Here is a 21,373-nt window from a genome sequence, read left to right on the forward strand (position 1 = left end):
TAAGGGAACCTTATTGTTGAACAGTGGTTAGGCACTTTCAGGAATACAAAGCACGTGGCAAAGGCTTCCAGGACTATCAGTCTGCATTTAGTTGCCTAAATCCTATTCCAGTATCTTTTTGGGTATGACGCATCTTTCTCTTTGGGCCTCAGTCTTTCTGTATCTCCAGCAGTTACAGTGAGAGAATAAATTCCTCAGAGCCTGCAAAACGATCTGATCTACAGCGATAACCTGGGCTATCCAAGGTAACTCTCAATGAATTAAGGCTGAAGGTCTGGTTCATGGCTTTCTTGGGGCTTACGGTAGCCAACAGCATCACCTTACATAGGGATAGTATTGAAAATGTCCTTGAAAATGTAGACTGTAACTTGGGATGAGTTATTACTATTACATTTCTCTTGAAGGCTTTGGGCAGTGCACGGAAAAAGCCAACAGCACTTTGTGAAAGGTAGTGGTGGTCAGAAGATTTAGAGAGAAGGATGCATTGCTCACCTGCTCTGGCTGGACTAGAGAAACAAGTGAAACACAAGTCTACACAGGAGTCTGCTTTAATCCATCATTTTATGAAGCATCACACAGCATTTTCACCAATTAGCATTCGATAGCAGTTTAAGTAAGGGCCACAGGATTATTTAAGGAAAAAGCCGACAACCTATTTCATAGTCACTGACTCCTCATTTGGCAGCAGTGCTCTTGGAGGGCTTGGGTAGTACCCAGCAGTTGCTGAGCTATTTGAAGAAAATCGTGTAAATCTATAATCCAGTGGTAAATCTGAAAGACAGAAACATACCACATCTGATTAGCAACACAGTCCATATCACATAAAAAATAAGCCTGTCGTGAACAGCAGTACTTTTTAAGACCTTGAGCTGTTTGCTCACCAGCATTAGAACCCAATCAGATTGTGTGATTACGTATTTATTTGACATCTTCAGCTGTCCAAGGGATTGACTTTCAGAGTTTACTCAACTGCAGTAAAGGATATTCAGTTCTTTGATTGCTGAAATAATGCTAGTGAAAGAAAATGATTTAACTAATGCTTAAAACCTAAAAAATCTTTAGTGAGCCTAGATGGAATTTTCCCACTAGAACGCTTTCAGGTTCATTCGTCAATTTGTCACCTTTCTTTTTTATCTGGGCAATCTACTTGAGGGCTATTATAGTAAGATTCCCCAAAGGCACCTGCTCTTGACCTTGTTGCCGTCCAGTGTTAAAAACATAATTTTGTACCAAGCATTCTTAGAAATCTGCACTTGTAACTTGGTGTAGTCATCACTTCCAGTCTGTAAAGAACACTGAATGCATTAAACTAGTTCTAAACAGTCAAAGCTTTCTTTTCTGTAGTTTTTTTAAAAAAGTCTTTGCTGCTAGCGGTGACCCAGCCACCCTCACAGCCAGAAAACTGATACTTCCCATGCTCACCTCCTATTCACAGTTCAAGAAACCAAATTAAAAAAACACACAAATAAAACTTCATTCAAGAAGCAATTACCCTTCCAATAAATGAAAAAACCAAACAAACCCAAACCCAATAAAAATGGGCTAGCTCCTTCCCAAGTTGTCTGTTTAGAATCAAAGCAAAACATAAAAAGTAGTACTCTGAACATTGTTATTAATGAACACTGTTTTTTAAAAAAATGGAGTAAAATCGTGGTGATGATATCCTGTCACTATATGCTACATTTTTTTTCACTTAGCAACTTTTGTGAAACAGAAAAACACAATTTTAGTGGTTTCAGCATAAACAGGAAGTTCAGGGCTGTCTCATACGCGATTCACAGGCAGGCACAGGACAGCATCCAGGTCTGCAGCTGTAAAACCATATTAAACATAACTGAAGCAAGTAAATTAGTATTTATATCCAGCTGAAAAATCAGATAGAGGCTGGAACAAAGTAGGAATGGGAGGAGATTGACTGGAAGTGAATTACGCTTTATTATGTGGGTTACTTCAGCTTGTCGAAGAAGTAAATTTTCTTATTCTGTCAGTCAGGGGAATCTCTGGAGCTCATTCAGAGCACAGCAGAATAAAGATGTTTTTCTAGTCTGTGGAGGGCCCAATGGATTTACTGGCTGCTGAGCCTATTTATGAGAGCTCCGTTTAAAACAAAGGCTTCCAGAATAACAAATAATAATTAAAAAGAAAGCAAATATTTCTGAATATCTTTATGATCTATAAAAACCAAATGCCATACAGTTACTTTTATATAAAAGCTTTCACTAGCTCTTCAGTCTGGCAGTCTGGAGTCCCTCAGGAGTAGTTTAACCAAAGAGCAGCAGCAATGGGGCAGACATGCTGCAGAGTTGCTTATGCTGAAGTCAAGAATCAGTTGGATCAAAATGGTAATTTTGTTGATATTTCCTGGTAAACCAGCTTTACACCATCAGCTTAAACACCAAACCTATTCTGTATACAATGCACAAGGCTCCAGAGGAGAATAATCACTTTTTTACACATTCAAACCCCAGTCTATCCATTTAAATATTGCTTGTGTCTTAGCAAGCTGACTTTGGAAGATGACCAGAAGGCATCCATATTTAAAAATGTTGCCCAAGGCATCACTGAAAGCTGCATGAAGCAGATACTATTCTTTGTCTATGAAGCAGATTTTATGTATCACATAGGAAAGATCTTCCTGTATTTCCAGGTTTGTTTTCATCAATGATTTCATTTGCTGCATCAATGCCACCTCCTTTGCTGGGAATACGCAACATTTTATATTATTGCTTGATTTCAGTGTGATGTATTTATGAGAAAACTCTGGGCTGATCCGGAGATACTTGGAATCTCAGTGGCTATAAATAAACACACAGTGAGGAATAAGGGCAAGTATACAAGGAAAGAGAAATGAAGATTTTTTTAATTGGGGGAATGCAAAGTGTATGAAAAAATGAAAATCCAGAAAATGTTATAGATAAAGACTATTCATTTAAATGAAGTTCTTTGAAAACTTTTCAACTTAAAATAAAGCACAGTTGCCCCAGATTGCAAAAGTATGTGAATTGTACACCAAAGCTCAGTCTAACTTCTTTGATGTAAATGGCCATGGTTTCACTAGGTCCAGCAATACTGGCTTATCCACCAAGAACAATGATAGAGGTCTGGAGTCTGCCTCCTAGAATATAGCAGCGATTCATATCTGGTCTTATTCCATATTATCACTGATGACATAGAGAAGAAATAAGCAGCTCCATTTCACTAAACTGAAATGCTTGCACAGGCCACAGCTTGATGCAAAACCATGCAAAAATTAAGATACAGTAATTGATAATAAAGGCAGTCTCAGGAAAAAATAGTTGCTTATTTCCAAGTTGTTAATTTTCCTAGTGTTTTTGAAAGTAAATTTCTTCAGGTTCTGCTACTGTGCATGCTCAGAACTGCTGCTGTTGTGGCAGACCTTTGCATCTTGGCACCCACTTCTCACCTAACCCTGATGGACTGTCATAAATTAGGCAGGGGGCAGATACTCAGTCCTCTCTGAGGTATAATTCGACAGCAAGGCTCTACTGAGTCCTAACCTGCACTGATAATGAATTCAGCATAAAACTCATCCAATATTATCGCTATCCTAAAAAAACCCAAACCCAAACCAAACCCTGAACAAACTAAACAGCTTGAGGCTGAAAGAATGAACTAGCTGGCTCTCTCTACCCAATTGCTTGAGGACCACAATCCAAGAATTTTTCTATCATACTTAGGTAATTCAACGCAGACTCATTTTGTTCCCAAGACAAACAGGATGTTCACTTTCAGAGCCAACAACTCCTAGAAGTCAGACATGGAGGGTCTCAAGGTCTATGTCCCTTTCTAGATCTACAGAAATGTCAGTTATTAGATGAATCTCCCTGAATTTCTGTGCCACTCCTTTCTTTGCTCCCACACCAGAGCCTGAGTGCAAGTGAGTGATGAAAACCAGTTTCCTTTGCAGCGACCATTCAGCATCACAAGCCTTTCCCAATGGCCTGGGCAGCTCTGGCAGGTTACGTGCCTTAGCCTGAGCTCAAAGGCAGGACTCTTGCCCTTCCCTACCTCGCTTGCAGGACTCCAGCAGCCCTGGTATAAATGAAATGGCAATGTTTGAACAGCAAGCACCGCCAGTTACTGTGTTTAAGTCGCTGTGTTCCAGTTATCCAGATCCAGGTATTAAGTGACACTAGTTACAACATTGTGCTCTGATGGTTATGCATACCCCTACCCATGCATGTATTTAGGCATTATGGATGGATTTATTTCATAGTTATTAAACTGACAACATCTCAGTCTGTGTGCTGTTCAGTTAGTGTAAGCCAACTAAACGAAACCCACAAGCTTTTATCAGAAGTAAAATTAGAGTTCCAGCCACAAGGAAGGAAAAGGAAACCACAAGAAGAAGGGAAAATAATATTCTCGATGAGTGATCAGGAAAGTATCTGAGTAACTGAATGGAAGACAATTATAATCTAATCCAGACACAGGCCTGCATGATAAACGCAATTCTCACAGCTAATAATTTTTGGAGATTTCCTTGAACAAACCAGTACATTAAACAAATATGATCTTTAATCTCTTTAGATGGAAGGCATTTTTTTTGAATTAAAAGCCCAGTTCAAGACTGAAACAGATTTCTCCCAAAATACACAGCAGAAATGTCAGGAATCATTTTGCAGTATTGACCAACAAAAGCAAAGCCAACATTTTTTAATGATGACACCACAGCAGCATCCCCATGACGAGTGAGAAGCCCTGCAGAAAGCAGAACTCCCCTCCCCTCTCTGAGGTCTGCTCCCTGGCTGGAGCCAGATGCTGCATAAACCTCCTAGTAAACAGCAGGGTTGTGTTCCTCAGTGAATCCAAATGTATCCTCCCGATTACCACCAAGGAAAGGGCACAGGGAGGAGAACTAAAACCTCATTAGCGATATCCAAGTTTTAACTTGAAAAATCTTTAAACTGCTTAATGGTGGCAAATCTCAGAAAACAGACAGAGCTCTTATCTCACAGCTCAGCATCCAGGTGGTACAACTACAAGGGCAAACCATCAGGCAGTATTAATTCTTCAGCTTTTACAGAAATTCCAGTAATTTTTACAGGCCTAGAAGCTTTGCCATAAATCTTTCCTTGTATTTCAAAGCTGCTGTTGAAGAAAAAGGAAAATATTAATTTCTTAATGGTAACAATTTCTAATAATAATTTCTTAACAATGGAGTAAGCACAACTGCTGCAGGGGAACTCACCAGTTTGGCTGCATTGTTGAGTGACCTGAATTGCCAGTTTGCAAATAAACTATAACAGGTGTTGGGTTTTCTGTCAAATACTAAATGTTTTTGTCTCCTGACCCATTTCTATTTTATAACAGTCAAAGCAGCGCTTGCACTTAGAGCTCAAAATGTAGGGAGCATACTAGTGGCAAAAAGAAAAAAAACAAACCAAGGTCACAAGCAGGTTTATCTGATAGCGGTTATTTTTAGCCATACTTCTAAGGCCGATTTTCCTAAACAGGAGGTTAGGTGTTTGCTGTACTAAAACAAAGCTCCCCAAATAGTGAAGTCAGCACGAGGAAAGTGTTCCTCCTATGAACTACATGAAAGTCATTGCTGCTGTCTGCAATCAAAAGTGAGAGAGGAGGAGGAGAAGCGAGGGTATCTGTGTGGTGTCGTATGGGAACGGGGGGGACTCTTCAATATAGCTATCTCTGCAGAAGGAAATTAATAAAACTTCTGAGTTTTATCGGGTGATATAAGCCAGTGCAGTTTATTCCTGGGTATCCTAGACTAAAACTAGCCTCAGTGAAAGTGCAGCTTTGCTGCTTTAATTGCACCTACACATGAGCTTTTGCCAACACAGCTGTATTGGTTGGAGATGATGCCTGTGGCTCTGCCAATAGGCATCTGCAGCATGAGCTTGGCCTGAGGAAGAGTTTTACTGCCCCTGGGGATTATCACTGGTTACTCTTCTGCTGTTTCTAACACGGAAGATGGTGACAACAGAGAAAACCCAAGTGGCGAGCTGTGGGGAGATGTGGAGCACCAGCTTCATTATCAGAGTTTTGCAGAGGGATGAGTGCCGGGGGGATGGAGAGACCATCCCGTCGTGGCTGTTGCAACTGCCCGTGGCATGCAGTTTCACTGCAATTATCTTGGGAGTAACAATTTGAGTTACTTTGGGTCTACCCTACGGCCAAGGGACTGCTGATGCTGGCTGGAACAAAACAGCTGTGCACAAGGTGTGCACTAAACTTGCATCTGAGCCTGATAGAGTCTGCAGTGAAGGAAAGCCTTAGAAATTCCTTCCATGTTTTCTGTTTATGTGAGAAAACTCATTATTTGTACATGAGGGTAATTTTTCTCTTTTTTTTTTTTTAGTTTAAATATTAATTTTTGGAGCTCCTTTGAGAAAATAGCCCTGTGTGGTTGGTTCTTTGCTTGATCTGGAGCTGATCAAAAGAAAATATTGGACTATAATATTTTAAAACATTTATATGAAGACTTAATCTGAAAAAAATCCTAAGAGAATGCCAAGATCCTGTTAGCAGGTGTTAGTCTATCAGGGATCTGTTAATTAATTTCTGACTGACTCATCCTGGATCTAAGGGCGGTGGGAAGGGCTTCTGAGGTAAGTTGAAGAAGTTAGCCTGAAAACAAGCAATTGTTTGAGATGACAGGCATTTTTGAATAAGGAAAGGAAGTCAGTTGCATTTTGAGACTGTGAAGGAGCTATATTTATTTCATTTTGAGATAAACTCACCAAGATCAACCTTACTCTCAAAACCTGAGTTAACGTTGTAATGTTCCCCTCTCTTGTAAAACAAATGTTTTCTTTCCCTCTCCCTACTTTTTTCCTCTGGATGGGTGACAAACATTACTTACCTTAAGGTAAAAAGCCACACACAGACACACATTAAGCTTTTTAAGCAGTGAAGTCAAAGCCTACATTGTTTTGTGTGTGTGAGTTACCACCTTAATCCAAAGGGAATATGTAAGGCACCAATCCAGGGTATTTAAATACTTCCAGCAACTTTTTCTTGTGCACATGAGATTGTAGGTTATGTAAAATTGCAACCTGGTCAAAGAAATACTTCCAGTACTTGGTGACCTACCTATTTTCACTGTTTCTCACACTCAAAAATTATCAACACTTTTGTAACCACCAGTGTTTTTAAAGAAGCAATCTAAACTCACCCCATAAGTCCGTGATCTAGTCAAACCCCAATTATAGCTTTAATTACAGCCTGCAAATGAAATTATGCTGCCTGAGTTGAAGGATAACTTTAAAGCAGAATTGACTGAGTGCTTCCCCCTTTCTTAATGAGTTGCTCATGAGTTCTCCCTTTAATCTTTTAGAGGTGGCTGTACTTTGACATCTCACAGAGCACAGTAACGATGGCAGGAACATTTCTGTCAGTTATTGGCTAGGAAGTAATCTTTTGGGTTCTGCATGATTTGACACGGCCTTCAGGGGCACAAGTCAATATACCTTTCTGGAGGAGGAAGGGAAGGCTGAACAAATTGTAATACACTGACAGCTGTCCTTTCTGTGCTGAAAATTACTAGCAAGTAGCCAAATCTTTTGGGAAAGCTGAGGTCTTGAACCCTTGGGGAAATAACTGTGTTCTGAAGGCTTTTTACAAACTAGTTCTGCTTTATTGAATACTACTTTGTTATGGTTTAAATGCAGTTTATTGTCGGTTTCAGTTGTATTTTGCAACTGACAAAATAGTTGCATTACATTTATCTGTAGTGTTGAGTATGTTTTTCTTTCTCTTAAATGAAGAACACTGAAATTATTTTCATGGAACTGATGAATCAGATTTACCTTATCTGATGCTTTTCAGTTTACACAGAGCAGGATGCTGTTAATACAATGTTCATACATTCAGAACATGTATCTTCTCTCTAGTCAGTTACCTTTGCTATCTGCTTTTTTTTTCTTGCATCAAAACCTCAGAATCAGAAAACCTCAGAAATGTTGTCGTTGTAGACTTATACCAATTTTTCACCAGATGTAAAAATACGTTTCTTGCATAAAAAGTTTCATTATAAAAATAACCTCTTCAGCCTTTTAGTAGCAACTAGTATTTATAGCAGCTAAGCCCCAAAGCAGTTTACATCCTCAAAGCATTTGGATAAACTTAGTCTTCAGATGATATTGTATAGATACATTCTTAAACTGAAGCTGGTAAGTAAAGGCGTGGTTGTAATAAGGTAAAGCATTAAACAGAAAAGTTTACTGCTAATTAACAAGTCATGTATAATATGGATAGTTCTATATGTTTAAGGAAATTATATGCTATTATTATTTGAATAAGAGCATGTAATTATCACTCTAGTTACAGGAAAGACTAATTTAGTTTTAATAGGAGCTGGATTTGACTTTAAATGATTTAATGTCAATGAAAAAAATAGAACTAATGTATTAAAATACGGGGGATTTTTTGTTTCACTTCAGCAATAATTATGAATGAAACTGTTCAGGATATAGAAATTCATGACTTCCATGGTAATAGTTGATTCTTCAAGGGCATTCATCTTTAAAGTACCTGTTGAAGAAAGAGTGTGAGGTTTGCAGTTCGTAGTTGATCTGTGACAGGCAGACCCGTGTATCTGCGACCTGCACGCTGCCAGTTCTGGTGCCCCAGCCCCAGCTGCCTTGGGCTTTCCATTGTGCAGATAATTTGCAACTCTAAGCAGAAACATGAACTTCTTTGCCATGGTTCACTGGCAATTTTATCATTATATTTATACAGCAAGCAGGCTGACAACTCAAGCTCCCGCAGAAAGTGGCAGGGTACATACAGATCTGTAGGCGTCTTTAAAGAGACAGCTTTGGTAAATTATAATGGAGATTTTTCTCTTGTACTAGCTGATTGAAATAGCAATAAGGCATGAAGAGAAAACTTATGGGCAAAGCATGATAGGATTTCATACAGCACGCAAGATTTAAAATATGCATTATCCTCATGTGTGACACAATCTTGGTTATCAAATCTCCAAAGTGTGAGATGAACTGTCTCCATAAAACATTTACATTTGCACTCATTCTTCTCTGAAATTCAACTATCTTGAGCTGCAACATTGCTCAATCTCCTCTTCTTGCTTAGAGTGACTTTTAATCCTATGACAGACCTCACCATTCAGCACTTTTGAGACATGTTCAGTAGATGAGGTTAACAATTACAAAATTCTAAAAAAGTTTTTTTTTTTCCTTATTAGCATTTACATCTTTGTAAAACTTTCTTAAGCTTTTCTTTGCAATGAAGAGCAAAACAAACTTACCAAAATACCCCTGTACGCTCTAAAACTCCACAATTACTGTTCACAGAATTTTTTGAAGTGGGACTTTTATAAACATACCAAGCATAATGAGATTCAAAGGAAAAGTATTAGCTTGAAATATGCATATTATTTTTGGGATCAAAGAATTGTTAATCAAATATCCACCAGAAATGGAAGCACTGGCTAGTTATTTGAGTGACTTTTTCCTAAAAAACCTTGATTTTATATTTGATCTTTGTAAATCTGAGAGATCTTCTGTGATTATTGCTGGAATACCTATGTGATGCAGGACATGGAATTATTTACACGGGTATCTGGAAATTTGATCAAATGGCCACAGAGCAGTAGTTGCCTGCCCCTTGGAGGTAAAGTTCAGATTATCCAGGTATGATAGATAAGAGTACTCGCCTCTACTTGGCTCATACCAAACTTTCTGAAGTGGAGGAGGATGTATTAGAAACTGTGGTTTATGCAAAAAGCCATTTTTCACACAGACCCCTACACGTTTCAGTTTCTGTGTCTGAGCTCAAATGTAATGTTCCCACAGGGATGGAAAATTTGGCTTATCATGTCACTGTGCTTGAAATGGTCAAACTCTGTAAGAGAGCTGTAAATGAGGAGAGATTCAATAGCAGAAAAGTGAAGAAACACATGGATTTGTGCATGAGGCACATAGAACAGGAGTAGGGACACTGGCTTCTACTATTTTATTAACCATGTACTGGCCAATATAATCATGAGCTCATCAGCTTTCCAATACTTGAGAAAAACTTCCCTGATTAATGAAAGTGGGTAAGGAGAACTAGCTCATAAAGGTCCTGCAAGATGTTTAGAAAACTTAAAACTTAACTCATCTTCTCTTAATATTACAATGATATAACCATAATGATGTTCTTCGGTTAATTTGTTTAATATCATCTTAATGTCAAGGTGTCTTAAATTAAGAGTCTTACTTGACCTTTATCTGATTTCCACTCCAAACAGGAAAGTACACAGAAGGTATTATACAAGATCCCCCATTTCTTGGGGAAATTTTAACACTAAACAAAATGTCCTTTTTCATGCACAAGGAAAATGGCAATTTCTCTTCAGAGTCTGTCAGGGGAGTTTAGATGACAAACTGTGATGCAGTAATCCACAATCCCACTAATACTTCCTTTGTCACAGGTGAGATTAAAGTTCAGAATTGCTGATGCATCTTTGAAACCAAACCCCTTTTGAGTCAAATACTGAATTTTCAAGTAAAGATGGGGGCAGAAGTATAGAAGAATGACTACATTTGATGAGCACAGAAAGCTAATGAAGAAAGGATTGGATCATCTTATCAACAAGATGCCATTTTACTAATTACACGCACAATTTGTGTGTATGTGTTGTTATTTTATGCTCTGAATGGACAAAAACTGCAGCAGCAGCATGTGAAAGCCTTTTCCTACCATGCTCTTTAGTGAGTATCAGATCGTTCCCTTTTGTTAGATTTTTAAATTCTTCAGATGAAACTACCAGAAGGCATCCGCACCAAATGTATAACATGGTGAAAAAAGAGAACTGTCAAAGTTGTTTCCATTTCAGTTTCTCAATCCAGATCCATAGCTTAGTTTATTTACTTTTTTTTTACATATTTCCTCTATTTAATAAAAGAAATGGGAACAGGCTTGATGGGTTTTATGACCCAAAATGAATTTTTGATAACTCTCTCAAAAGAATTCTCATATGAATGTTGATGAAAACTGAGTTATTTTTGTAAAACACCACTAGTATTGAATAACGTTCCATAATTTTTTGAATAAACTTTTTCAATGAAAGCTGTGCCTTGAGAAGTAAACCAAGCTATTCTTTACGCACAGATACATGTTGCATCCAAACAACAAGAATAAATTCATTAAAAGTTAGCATAGCAGCAATTGTCTGCCTTTCACCAAGTATTTTTGCAGGCTGCAAGCTGATGGGGTATTTACTTGTATGTGGCACTTACTATCGCACAAAAGCGAGGTCAGATATGGCTGACAGAGAAGCCCCGGTGAGCCCACAGCTCACGGGAGGCTGCAGCACACCTGCAGGGAGGCAGCAGCTCCTTTGGCGGGGTCAGGTTGAGCCAGTGCTGCTGTGCCGTGCCAGCCGGTGACCAGGAGCTGGGCTCCTATGGTCAGCATGCTGGCAGCCTGGCGGGGCTCAGGGCACCTTGAGGAAAGGCTTGCGTTTTTGTAGCTTGGCAGTGGAAAGTCCTCTGCTGGTAATTAAGTAGATTAATAGAAAAGGAAAAGCTGGAGTGCATCAAACTTGCACAACCCGTTTGAATCTCTTCTAGCTAGTTATTCCCAAATAGCTGCAGCTAAGCTGTGACTTACAACTGCAGCCAAAAACTTCAGGGCTTGGCAAAGCAGGGGCTCTCACAGCTTGCTGTGACAGGAGTCAGACAAGGTACTCCAGAGGAGTCAGGAATTCCTCAACATCCATAATAATGAACATCTGCTCTTCCGCACAAACAAACAAATACCTCTCTCTGTAAGAAACCAGAGATGTTCTCATACCTTCAGCTTTGAGTCTGCTTTCAGGTGCACAGCTGCAAGTTAAAAACGTTATTTCTCCCCTGTCCTTTAGCTCTGGAAGGTAAGTTTTGCAGACACCAGCCCCTGCCCCAGCAGCGATCTGACGCAGCGAGGGATGGCTCGCAGTGTCCCTCCTGGTGGAGGAACAGACTTTGCGGGGGCTCCGCCGCCCATGACAGGCAGCTATCCTACTTGCTAATTTCCACAGATATGCCTTTCTGGTTCTCACCCCTTCATCTGTAGCTGGAAACTTGGCGGTATGTTTGTGGTCTGAAGCCTTTGCTGGCCCTGCAAAGTGAGCTGTGGCTGGGGGGAGCTGGCTGGGAGGCAGAGTCTCACGGAGTGTGGCTGACCAATGTGTTTGCTCTAGACCAATGCTTCCAAAGCAAGCCACAGAATTACTCCAGAAGAGGTATTAGAAGGAAGTATTACAGAAGTTACCTCTCTCTTGGCAATTTCCCTTGGTATATTTGGGCTTTGTACCTTTAGGCTGACATACCGAGCAAATATCAGAAGTATGAATAACTTGTGGCACCATACGAGTTTTCTGTTTTGAGATTTCCTTGCAAGGTACATACATGTGTACAATATGGCTGCAAAGAACAGGTCTGTCATGTTCTGGTGTAGAAATAACCACTGGGCAAATCTAAAATGCTCTCACAGAACAACTACTTATTTCTTGGTCTTATGCATGAAGGAGGAAACATGCTGAACAGAGGGGTCAGTAAAGGAAATACCTGCTGTGTTCTTCATACAGCTAAGCATCTTATTCATTTAATAATTTGTTTATTCCTCTAGATATGGTATCTTGATAAAGTTCAGTAAGGCAAAATGATAGACTGAGGATATATGGAAAGAGATTCTTCACCACCACTTCATAATCAACTGATATGTACTGCAGCTGCAAAGTTATTGCCATATTACTGCTACAACTATGGCTACAAACCATCCAAAATAACATATGGTCCCTCCGGGGATAAACAGTGGAAATCAGAAGATCAGCCATAATTGTATCTTTAACGCAGCCTTCATGTAAGAAGGTAGAAAGTCTGAGCTGGTTTCTTATTTAGGTGAATTTGTGGAGAACAAGACTTTGCTTGTGATGGCCTTGTTTTCCAGACAAGGAGAGTGTTTTAGGCTCCAGTTCTATCCATAATGATGCAGTTTCAAAAGCAATGCACACATTTTAAATACAAAGGAAAGAGAGAAGCACAGTCCTAGGCATTCTTGGTTTCATTACATTCTTGCCTTTGTTCATCTACATTTCAACTGTAATGGGATAAGTGGGTTGACTGAGGAAGAATAATAAGCCAGATCAGAAGGAAACATATCTGCAAGTGTAAAAACCCCAAGTAACTTTGCATGCGTTTGTTTCCTAAAGTAACTCACCACTGAAAGTAGAAACAGCAAAATACTGTGAGGAAGTCCTGACCAAGTTCAGGAACTAATCTACAGTCTGGTAAGTGTTGCATCCTATTTTTAACATAGGATACATTAAATATCTAAAATTTCCAGAGCCAAACAAAAAAATGGTGTATCAGAGAACTATTAAAAGCACAAATATCAAAGTAATTAATAGCCACTAACATTAAGTGTTGTGTGATATGAACACAGTATTTTTGAATGCATTTTGGATACAGGTAATCTCAAAAATACATCCACAGTATTACAAGGTTACTATGAATACTACATGCTCATTAGGGGGGGTAAAAAAAAAAAGCCATCTTCCTTACCTGCTATTGCTTCAAGACTAGGGATTGCAATAGTGCTGTAAGTGCTAACGCATTTACAGGACCATGTGCGAACTAAGGTTTCCTCTGCATTTTCCAGGCCTGGCAATCTGTCCATGAAGAAGGAGCCCCACTGTTTAGAAGCAAAGTAAGGAGCTTTGAGCGAATCTCCCTGAAAGAAAAAGAAACATGTAATCTTAGAAAAAAAAAAATCTTCTTTCTCTCTCTAACCACAAGTGTTAGTTTAAGGAACATTAGCATTTCTCTGATTTTCTAGGAAAACTGTATTGTACCTCAGCAGCCATATAACTTTAAAAATATTATAAAGAAAAACAATAACAATCTTCCTCCCATAAGTCCCCAAGCTCCTGTTTATGCAATTTATGGATTCCCTAGAACATAAAAAGCTGGCATTAAATTGTCCCTTAAAAAAACCTTTCTTTTCCCCATTTTTCTGGGTTTGATAGTGTGAACAGCCTGCTGCCTTTGCTAGAGAAGCTAGACAGCTGAGGCGCAGTCAGTAACCCAGCCTGGACCTCCTCCCAGGAGAAAGGAGTCTCCCAGTGCTAGATGGAGTAACTGGGAAGAACACATCATGCCACCTGTGTCGTGTTATCTGGTTCTGAGCTGAGGAATGAGTGAGAACAGAGCTGCAGGATCCATGGAAAGCCATTCAGTTGCCTAGCAAACTGTGAAAAATTGATTTTTTTTCATGTATTTTTTCAGACAACAACATGTAGACTCATGTTTTAAAGAGAGCATTAAAGCAGCATTGGGAAAACTGATTTTTTTAGCAGTTCATCTTGAAACCTGCTATATATTGCCATGAGCAGCCAGAAAAAGCTCCAGGAGGCCTCTGCAGAAAGATGAAAAACTGGAAAACAAAAGTGTGAACTACAGTATAGAAAATCTGTTAAAGTAATTTGTGTACAAATTAACTTTTCAGACCAGTAAAGCATAGAACAGATATCCTAGCGTGTGCCTCCAGATTTGTGAACTTTTGTACTTTATTTCCCATTTAACCCCTTTCTTAACAGATCTGAGAATCTGCTGGAATAATTTGTCTTTATGAAAGAGGTCTGTGGCTTTTGATCACAAGTCAGCTGTTGATCTAGCCGAGCAGACCACATCAGTAAACACAGGGCCATTCTTTTTGTGATTCTGTGTAACAGTTTTTTCTCCAAGCATAGCTGGGGCTGGGGAGGAAGTATTGATTTGGACAAACAGATACTGGTTTCTGGCTTCTGATGCAAATAGGTTGGGAAAAAAAATCCATACAATTTGTTTCAAAACAAGGTATTAAGAGCTGGGCTTTTTTTTGTGTGTGGTTTTTTTTTTTTTTCTTTTTCCCTTTTTTCTCTTCCTCACACAAAAGGACAGCATCTTACTTTTTTTTTTTTTTTTGACAAGTCTTACCTTTCCATGCAAATCCCAGGACTTTACATTAGTTATAATTAAATGTAGATGCTATGCTGAATTAAAATGTTTGCCAGCTGGATGACATAAGCAGAAAACTCTTATGGCCATTACAGCTGTGCAGGTGATAAATCCAAACAACAGCCCCAGTACTGGCCTGCATAAGCATTTACACAAAATGCAGGGTCTTGTTTATTGACAGGGGAAAAAATCTGAGGCTACTGCTTTTTGAAACATATGGTTGGTTCAACAGGCAATTAAAGTTGAAATCTGAGGAATGAATTGATTTTTTCAGAGGTCTGATTCTCAGAGTGGGAATTTCTTCCTTATTAAGGAGGAGGGAGTTAACGTTAGATTTTGCATTTACAGCCCAAGCTCTTAGTAAAACCAAACCTAGCTAGGTAGGAGAGTTGTCATCAAGCCACCTGGTAGAGAACTGTCATTTTGCTACTCACTTATCACCACATGACACGGGCAGTTTGGCAGGCTAAATCTGGATCTCAAATCTGAGAAGAGCTGTCAAAACTATGCCCACATCCTTAGGAAGCATCAGACATCGCTCCCCCTGCCATCCTTAACTATGCCTAGAAGATGTCCATATCTCATCTGCAGCTTAGATAGCCTGCAATAAAGGAAAGACCATGTACCATGAATCTATACATCTGTGAAATGAGGCAAAAGTCCCCTGTTAACATCACTACTCTTCACATACCTGAAGGCACACATTCAACAGTGGGGCTGAGGAGCTCTGGAAGGTGCATCAGCCACTCCTGCAGTCCCCACACATGGGGTTTGCTCTTGCAATAGGACAGTAGATCCTGGGAATTACTGAGCAATCCCTCTTTCCTATGCAAAACCCCCAAGCATGTGGTTTTGCTCTCAGGCTTATTGGTCAGACAGTAGCAGGTCAGATGTTGATTGTGTCAGTTGAGGGTACAAAGCCTGGAAGACTATGTCTAGACTTTAGAGAAATAATGATGGTACCAGGGTTCCCCAGGTCCCAGGGCTTTCCGCTAAGTTAAACCACCTGGAGTACTTACTATCACCTTTGCTTTATTAACTGCAGACAAATAGGGTCTGTTAACAGAGCAGACAGAATCTGTTAATAGGACTCTAGGGTAACGCAGATTTGTCAGCTTACAAGTGACCTTTCTAAAACACAAACAGGCAGGGAGCCGAGCTCTGAAGTTTTTCTACATTTGGTAAAGCAATGAAAGAAAGAAGGATGTAAAGGAGACAGAAGTGAAAAACCAAGCTGCTGTCAGTATTTTTTAAAGGCATTATTTAGATGGGGATTTGCCACCTATGCCGTTGTCTTTGTACCAAGTGCAGAGCACTGTGATTACTTTACTGCATCCAATGTGATGGATGGTACTGATGGCTGTATGCTCTGTGCTGAGGTAGCAACACCACCATTGACTCTTAGTGCCAGTAAAAATCAATGCTCGAAATATGGTTTTGCCGGTATAACAGCAAGTATTTGAGGTGTTTCCACCAACAGAGCTGTGCTGGTCACAACAACCAGATGTCCTTGAATAACACACTCAAGCTGGGTGCACAAATGGGCAGGTCTGCCACTGGTCTGACTTTTGCACAGAATCTTTCCCCAACAAGTCATGCGCAAATATAAAACATTTCATCCATGATCATTGTACCTAAAGTACAATATGGATCACTATAAGCAGACTAAAATAAAATGCATTTCACTTCAGGATATTGCTTTAACTCGCCAGGCTTTACAACAGCCCATCGGGTTGTTCTTGCAAGTACTGTTAGATTTGTGTTCAAGATAAACAGGAATGAAGAGACAAACAAACAGAGCCAAAAGGCACACAGTAATTAGCCTTGTCTTATTTTTAAATTACTCCCTTGTTACCAGAGAGAGTCCCAGAAATTGGGGGGTTAAGGGCCCTGACGCACCCCCAACCAATCAGACACTAGGCAATACTGTAAAAATTATTTTTTCCTTTTAACCGGAAAAATTTCATCTATATCCACCAAAAAATTATTCAATATCTGCTCCATTCATTCCTATAGGCCAAGGTTTTTACACACTGACTAGCTCCTCTGTAATTGTTTCCCTCGAACTCCTGGGACAAATTCCAGCTTTTCTTTGAGTTTTCATTGATGGAAGTGATCACATATTTAAAGAACGGAAGGCAAAACCAAAGCCTCCAGCCAAGCAAACAAACCCCCAAATCTGGGGGGAATCTTGTTTCAACACAATGCTTGGTATTTTTTCCCCCCGCTGCATGCTGCAATTCGCTGAGGAGCCGAGTAATTGCATGAATAGCTTTTCTCTTGATCATTTGGTTATGACTCATACACTTGAAAGAACTGCAGTTGTTACCATAATTTCAGTTATGTGTAACTGGCTTATATCATGCATTTAATTGAAGGGAAAAGACAAAAACTGCTAATGAAAATGGAAATTACAAGCCTCCCAGTTTGTGTCTGAGGAGGTTGGTTTTTTCCCCTCTCTCCATTAGTGATGAAATACCAGTCAAACAACTGAAAACAGGTTTTTGCAGTATCTTTCTGAAAGATGCAATTGCAAATTAGAACTACTACTTTATCTCTTTAATAATATTTTGTAAAGACTGATAGAAGGGAGGACTGCATCTTATACTAAATTTTCAGTCCCTCTGCACACACGGCATGGCATGGAAAATCTGCAATAGTAGTGTATTTTTTTTATTGCCAATGAATGATAAGGCTGATGAACAAGACTAAATCTAATTTCCTAATGCCTAATTTTCCAAACCCAGCTGACTTTCTACAGTCCTTTGAATAGGCTTTTCCCCTCTCTTAATCAAAGGGTTAATGGGAGAAGTTGATTGGGGGAATGAAAATAAAAGTTTCATAGGCTTGTAAAGGGAGTCCCTTTGAACTAGTCCTGTTAAGTTAGTGGTGTCCAGTCAACTGCAGAGATATGGATGTGACCTGTTGTTCAGACTCCAGTGAGCAGCGTGGTAATGAAATAACACCACTGACCTGCCACGGCCCCCCTGGTTCAGGTTCCTTTAATCAGCGCAATTCATTTCTCCCTTGCTTGCTTGCTGTCACTGGTAGCGGATGTAAGCTGAACAGGGGCTGTGTGTGGCAGGGGTGGTGTCTCCCCGAGATACTGCAATCTCTTATCAGGAATACTACAGCATTAGTGAAATGTCAAGCACCTGTCTAAAAGTCTCAGTTTCCTGCTCGATAACTGCAGTGATAGAGAAGATGGATCTTGTGAGCAGTTGGCCAGAAGTATTGCAACAAAAGAAAACCAAATCATCATCAAGGGCTTAGAAATGCATCAATCACTCTATAACTGTTTCTTTGTACTTCCAGGAAAAGTAACATTTTCTGGTTGTCTTTAAAAATTAAAAATGTGTGCTTTCAAAGCATATATTGAACATGCTTAAGAAACCATGGCTGAATAACCCCCCCCCCCCAAATCTTACAGAGATGTAAGATCTACCAGCAATGCAGCAGAGCCTCCAGTCAGAGAATGAACAGATTTATGGAGGAAAATGAGTTATTTTCATAGGATTCATTAATTAAATCAAATTATATTAACCTATTAATAGTGCACGCACGCGCACACCCCCACCCCCACCCCCCTGCTTTCTTACTGAGAAACACATTTTTCTTGATAAAGAGACTTGAATTTGTTTGTCTTCAGTTTTGTTTTTCTGCAACTCAGGGGAAAAGCCTAAACATTGATAATTAATTTCCCTATTTAAGTAACTGAAATGCCCTTGTCTGACCTTAGTTTAGAAATCAGGATAGTGGGGGAAAATATTAGATAAGTCTATTGAAAAAACTAGAGAATTCGATGTCACATCTATATTGTTTTAGTTTCATTGAAGATATCCTTTTCTCCATAAAACCCAGCAGCTTTTAAAAGGCTTCTTAGTCAGATCAAAAGCATCTCTAGTATAAAAACACCCCACAAAAATCTTCTTATCAGTAAGTTAACTTTTTAATCACAAAGATTAATTATTTAAGAAGAAAAAAAAAGTTAAGTGCTTTTCAAAGCAACATGCAAAAAGCATATATATCTCTCTGCAATTAGAAGAAAATGACTTATTTATTTAGGAGCATACAAAAAAGAAGTAACACTCCAAATGGAGAGTGAAGCTTCACTGTAGTTCCTACACAGGACATGCTGGAGCTACAGCGCTGCCATGTCAGCCGTCTGAGCACCGTTCCCCATCTGTTTAGTTCTTTGGCAGTGGAAAAATGATAAACCATAGTAACCCTCCACCTTCTGTGGGAGAATTAGAGTGGCAGTAGTGCTAAGTCGCTGGTTCCCAGCTGTGATCAACCCAGATCAACCTGAATATTCACATGATTTATCTGAGGTAACTATGAGCCGTCTGCATGGGACCAGACTTCAAACCAGCCCCTCTTACCTCAGTGCAGCTGTCACCGAAATAAACAACCTGCGAGGGAAGCAGCAACTCAAAAGTTATTTGTATATAAGGAAAGTACAAGCAAACTGTATTTCACACAGAGAGGAAGAGAGCTTCGAAACAGACTAATAGAAATTCCTCCGTGTTTCAGAGTTGGCCACAACATGCAGGGCAATGTCATGAACTCGGCAGAGTTCAGGTGCTGGAGTTGCCGTAAATGGCGATGAAATTTCTCCTTGTAGGACGGAGGGCAGGTTCTTGTTACTGAAAAGGAGAAGACTACATTTTTTTGTTAAGGGAAAGAGCATACAGTCCTTTCTCTGAGATCTGTGATTTAGCTTTGGGTAGAGGCTCTGTGTCACCCGTGCAATGCCGAGCTGGGACAGAATGGCACCCTCCCGGTGCAGCCAGGAGGATACAGTTGTGAGGGATGCTGATGCTGCCAGCACCTTGGTAAGATAACCAGGCTCATTCTCAGCGCAGGTGGCATGAGGCTTTTTTTGTAACTTACTTTCTTCTGTTCCAGGAAACACCTGCAAGGAACCCTTACCTCATATTTTCCTTTCTTCTCCACGGGCTCAGATTCAGTCTCTGCAGGCACCGTAACTTTGTCCCCTAGAAGCTCCTCTAAGATGAAGACAGTTTCCCAGTTGCTATAGTGATGAGCTGGGAAAATATCTGAGTGCATGCTGTCACCAAAATAAACAACCTATGAGGGAAGCAGCAAATTAAAAGTTCATTGTATATGGGGAAAACACAAGCAAACTTTATTTCACAGAGAGAGAAAAAGCTTTAAAACAACCTAATAAAAATTCCTTCATGTTACGGTTGGTCAAGACACACAGAGATCTTATTAATGTCACAGCCTGGAGCTGTACCTTCGACCAGCTCTGTAAGGAAAAGGCTGGCCCTGCACACCCTCCTCGCTCCCACCCGCCAGGGGTGTTGGACGGGTAATCCCTGGCTGGGACTGGCACAGAGACACTACTGAGTCTTTTGATTGACAGAAATAGCCTGCCAGGAACCGGTGGAAAAGACTACCAAGACAATATACTGAGCAACCGGAATGAATTTTGGACAACTTTGGAAACAAGGGAGAACATGGAACACCTCTCGGTGACTCAGAACTCTTCTGTTCTGTGCCCAGGGGGTGGTTTGCCCATTTTACCCATTAGGGAAAATGTGGTCCCACCATCTCCAGTAGCATTTTCACCCATCCAGATCTGTAATTAAAATAACGTGATCCTAGTTTTCACTGATGCCACCTTTTAACCGATTTAATCTGTTTCCTCAGGGAGATTGTTTATTTCCTGATTACAGTCTGATTCTCCCCAAAGCTGCCAAAGTGTGTGACTGTGCACAAAGAATAAAACATCTAGAAAGCTGACATATTCTACCGATAAGAAGACTAATATGCTCCTTCCAGTTCTGGACTGCAGTCTGTTAGACAACAGCAAGTGAACCAGAAGAAAAATTTGTGACCAATCACATCCCTAACTGTAATGAAAATTTGTCTGGTGAATTTTAGACTGAGACAGGGTATTTTCAGAAAGATTTACTCTCATTTTTAATGTACCTTGGGATCCAACTTGCCAGTCATTTTCTTCAGTAGTTCATAAAGCTGGATAGCATTCCCTTGGGAATACCAGCCGGGTTTGTCCAGTGATAGCAGAGCTTCCTGCTCCTCGTCATTCTCTGAAAACACCAAGCAAAACCACCTGCTGTTAGTGAGGGCAGCCCATGCGCCTGCATTCATGAGATGTGTCAGAAACTGCCTGTGCACAGCTTGGAGACCATGGTCTGCCTTGGCATTAAACCAGCTCCAGTGTCTGGCTCAAGTCCTGGTACTGACTGTGGGTTCAGTCAAGGTGTTTGGCAGCTGGAGGTAGGCAGACATTTGTGAGACAGGCAGCAGCCAAGCCTTGCCTGCAGGGGCTACAGAAGAGCTGGAGAATCAGCCATAAGCTTTGCCCCGCAAACGCTGCAGCAGGGATGGCAGGAAACCACATGGACCAGACCGATGGA

General features: G+C 40.1%; 1 protein-coding gene across 2 annotated transcripts in view; it reads right to left on the reverse strand.

The window, feature by feature from the left end:
* Nucleotides 1-532: 532 nt before the first annotated feature.
* The window catches only part of NT5DC1 (5'-nucleotidase domain containing 1), a 148,514-nt gene continuing 127,673 nt past the window's right edge, over nt 533-21,373 (reverse strand). Inside the window, exons 9-12 of one of the 2 annotated variants that reach the window (XM_055713047.1) lie at nt 20,925-21,043; nt 19,899-20,057; nt 13,533-13,701; nt 533-771 (exon numbers count right to left, since the gene is read on the reverse strand). In XM_055713047.1, the coding sequence (XP_055569022.1) occupies nt 653-771; nt 13,533-13,701; nt 19,899-20,057; nt 20,925-21,043 (566 nt within the window). In that variant the 3' untranslated portion in view covers nt 533-652. Of the gene's footprint in view, nt 772-7,631; nt 9,858-13,532; nt 13,702-19,898; nt 20,058-20,924; nt 21,044-21,373 lie in introns of those variants that run through there. The other variant, XM_055713048.1, reaches the window with a different exon arrangement.

The sequence above is a fragment of the Falco cherrug genome, chromosome 6 (genome assembly GCF_023634085.1).
Source record: "Falco cherrug isolate bFalChe1 chromosome 6, bFalChe1.pri, whole genome shotgun sequence".
In the NCBI taxonomy this organism is placed as follows: domain Eukaryota; kingdom Metazoa; phylum Chordata; class Aves; order Falconiformes; family Falconidae; genus Falco; species Falco cherrug.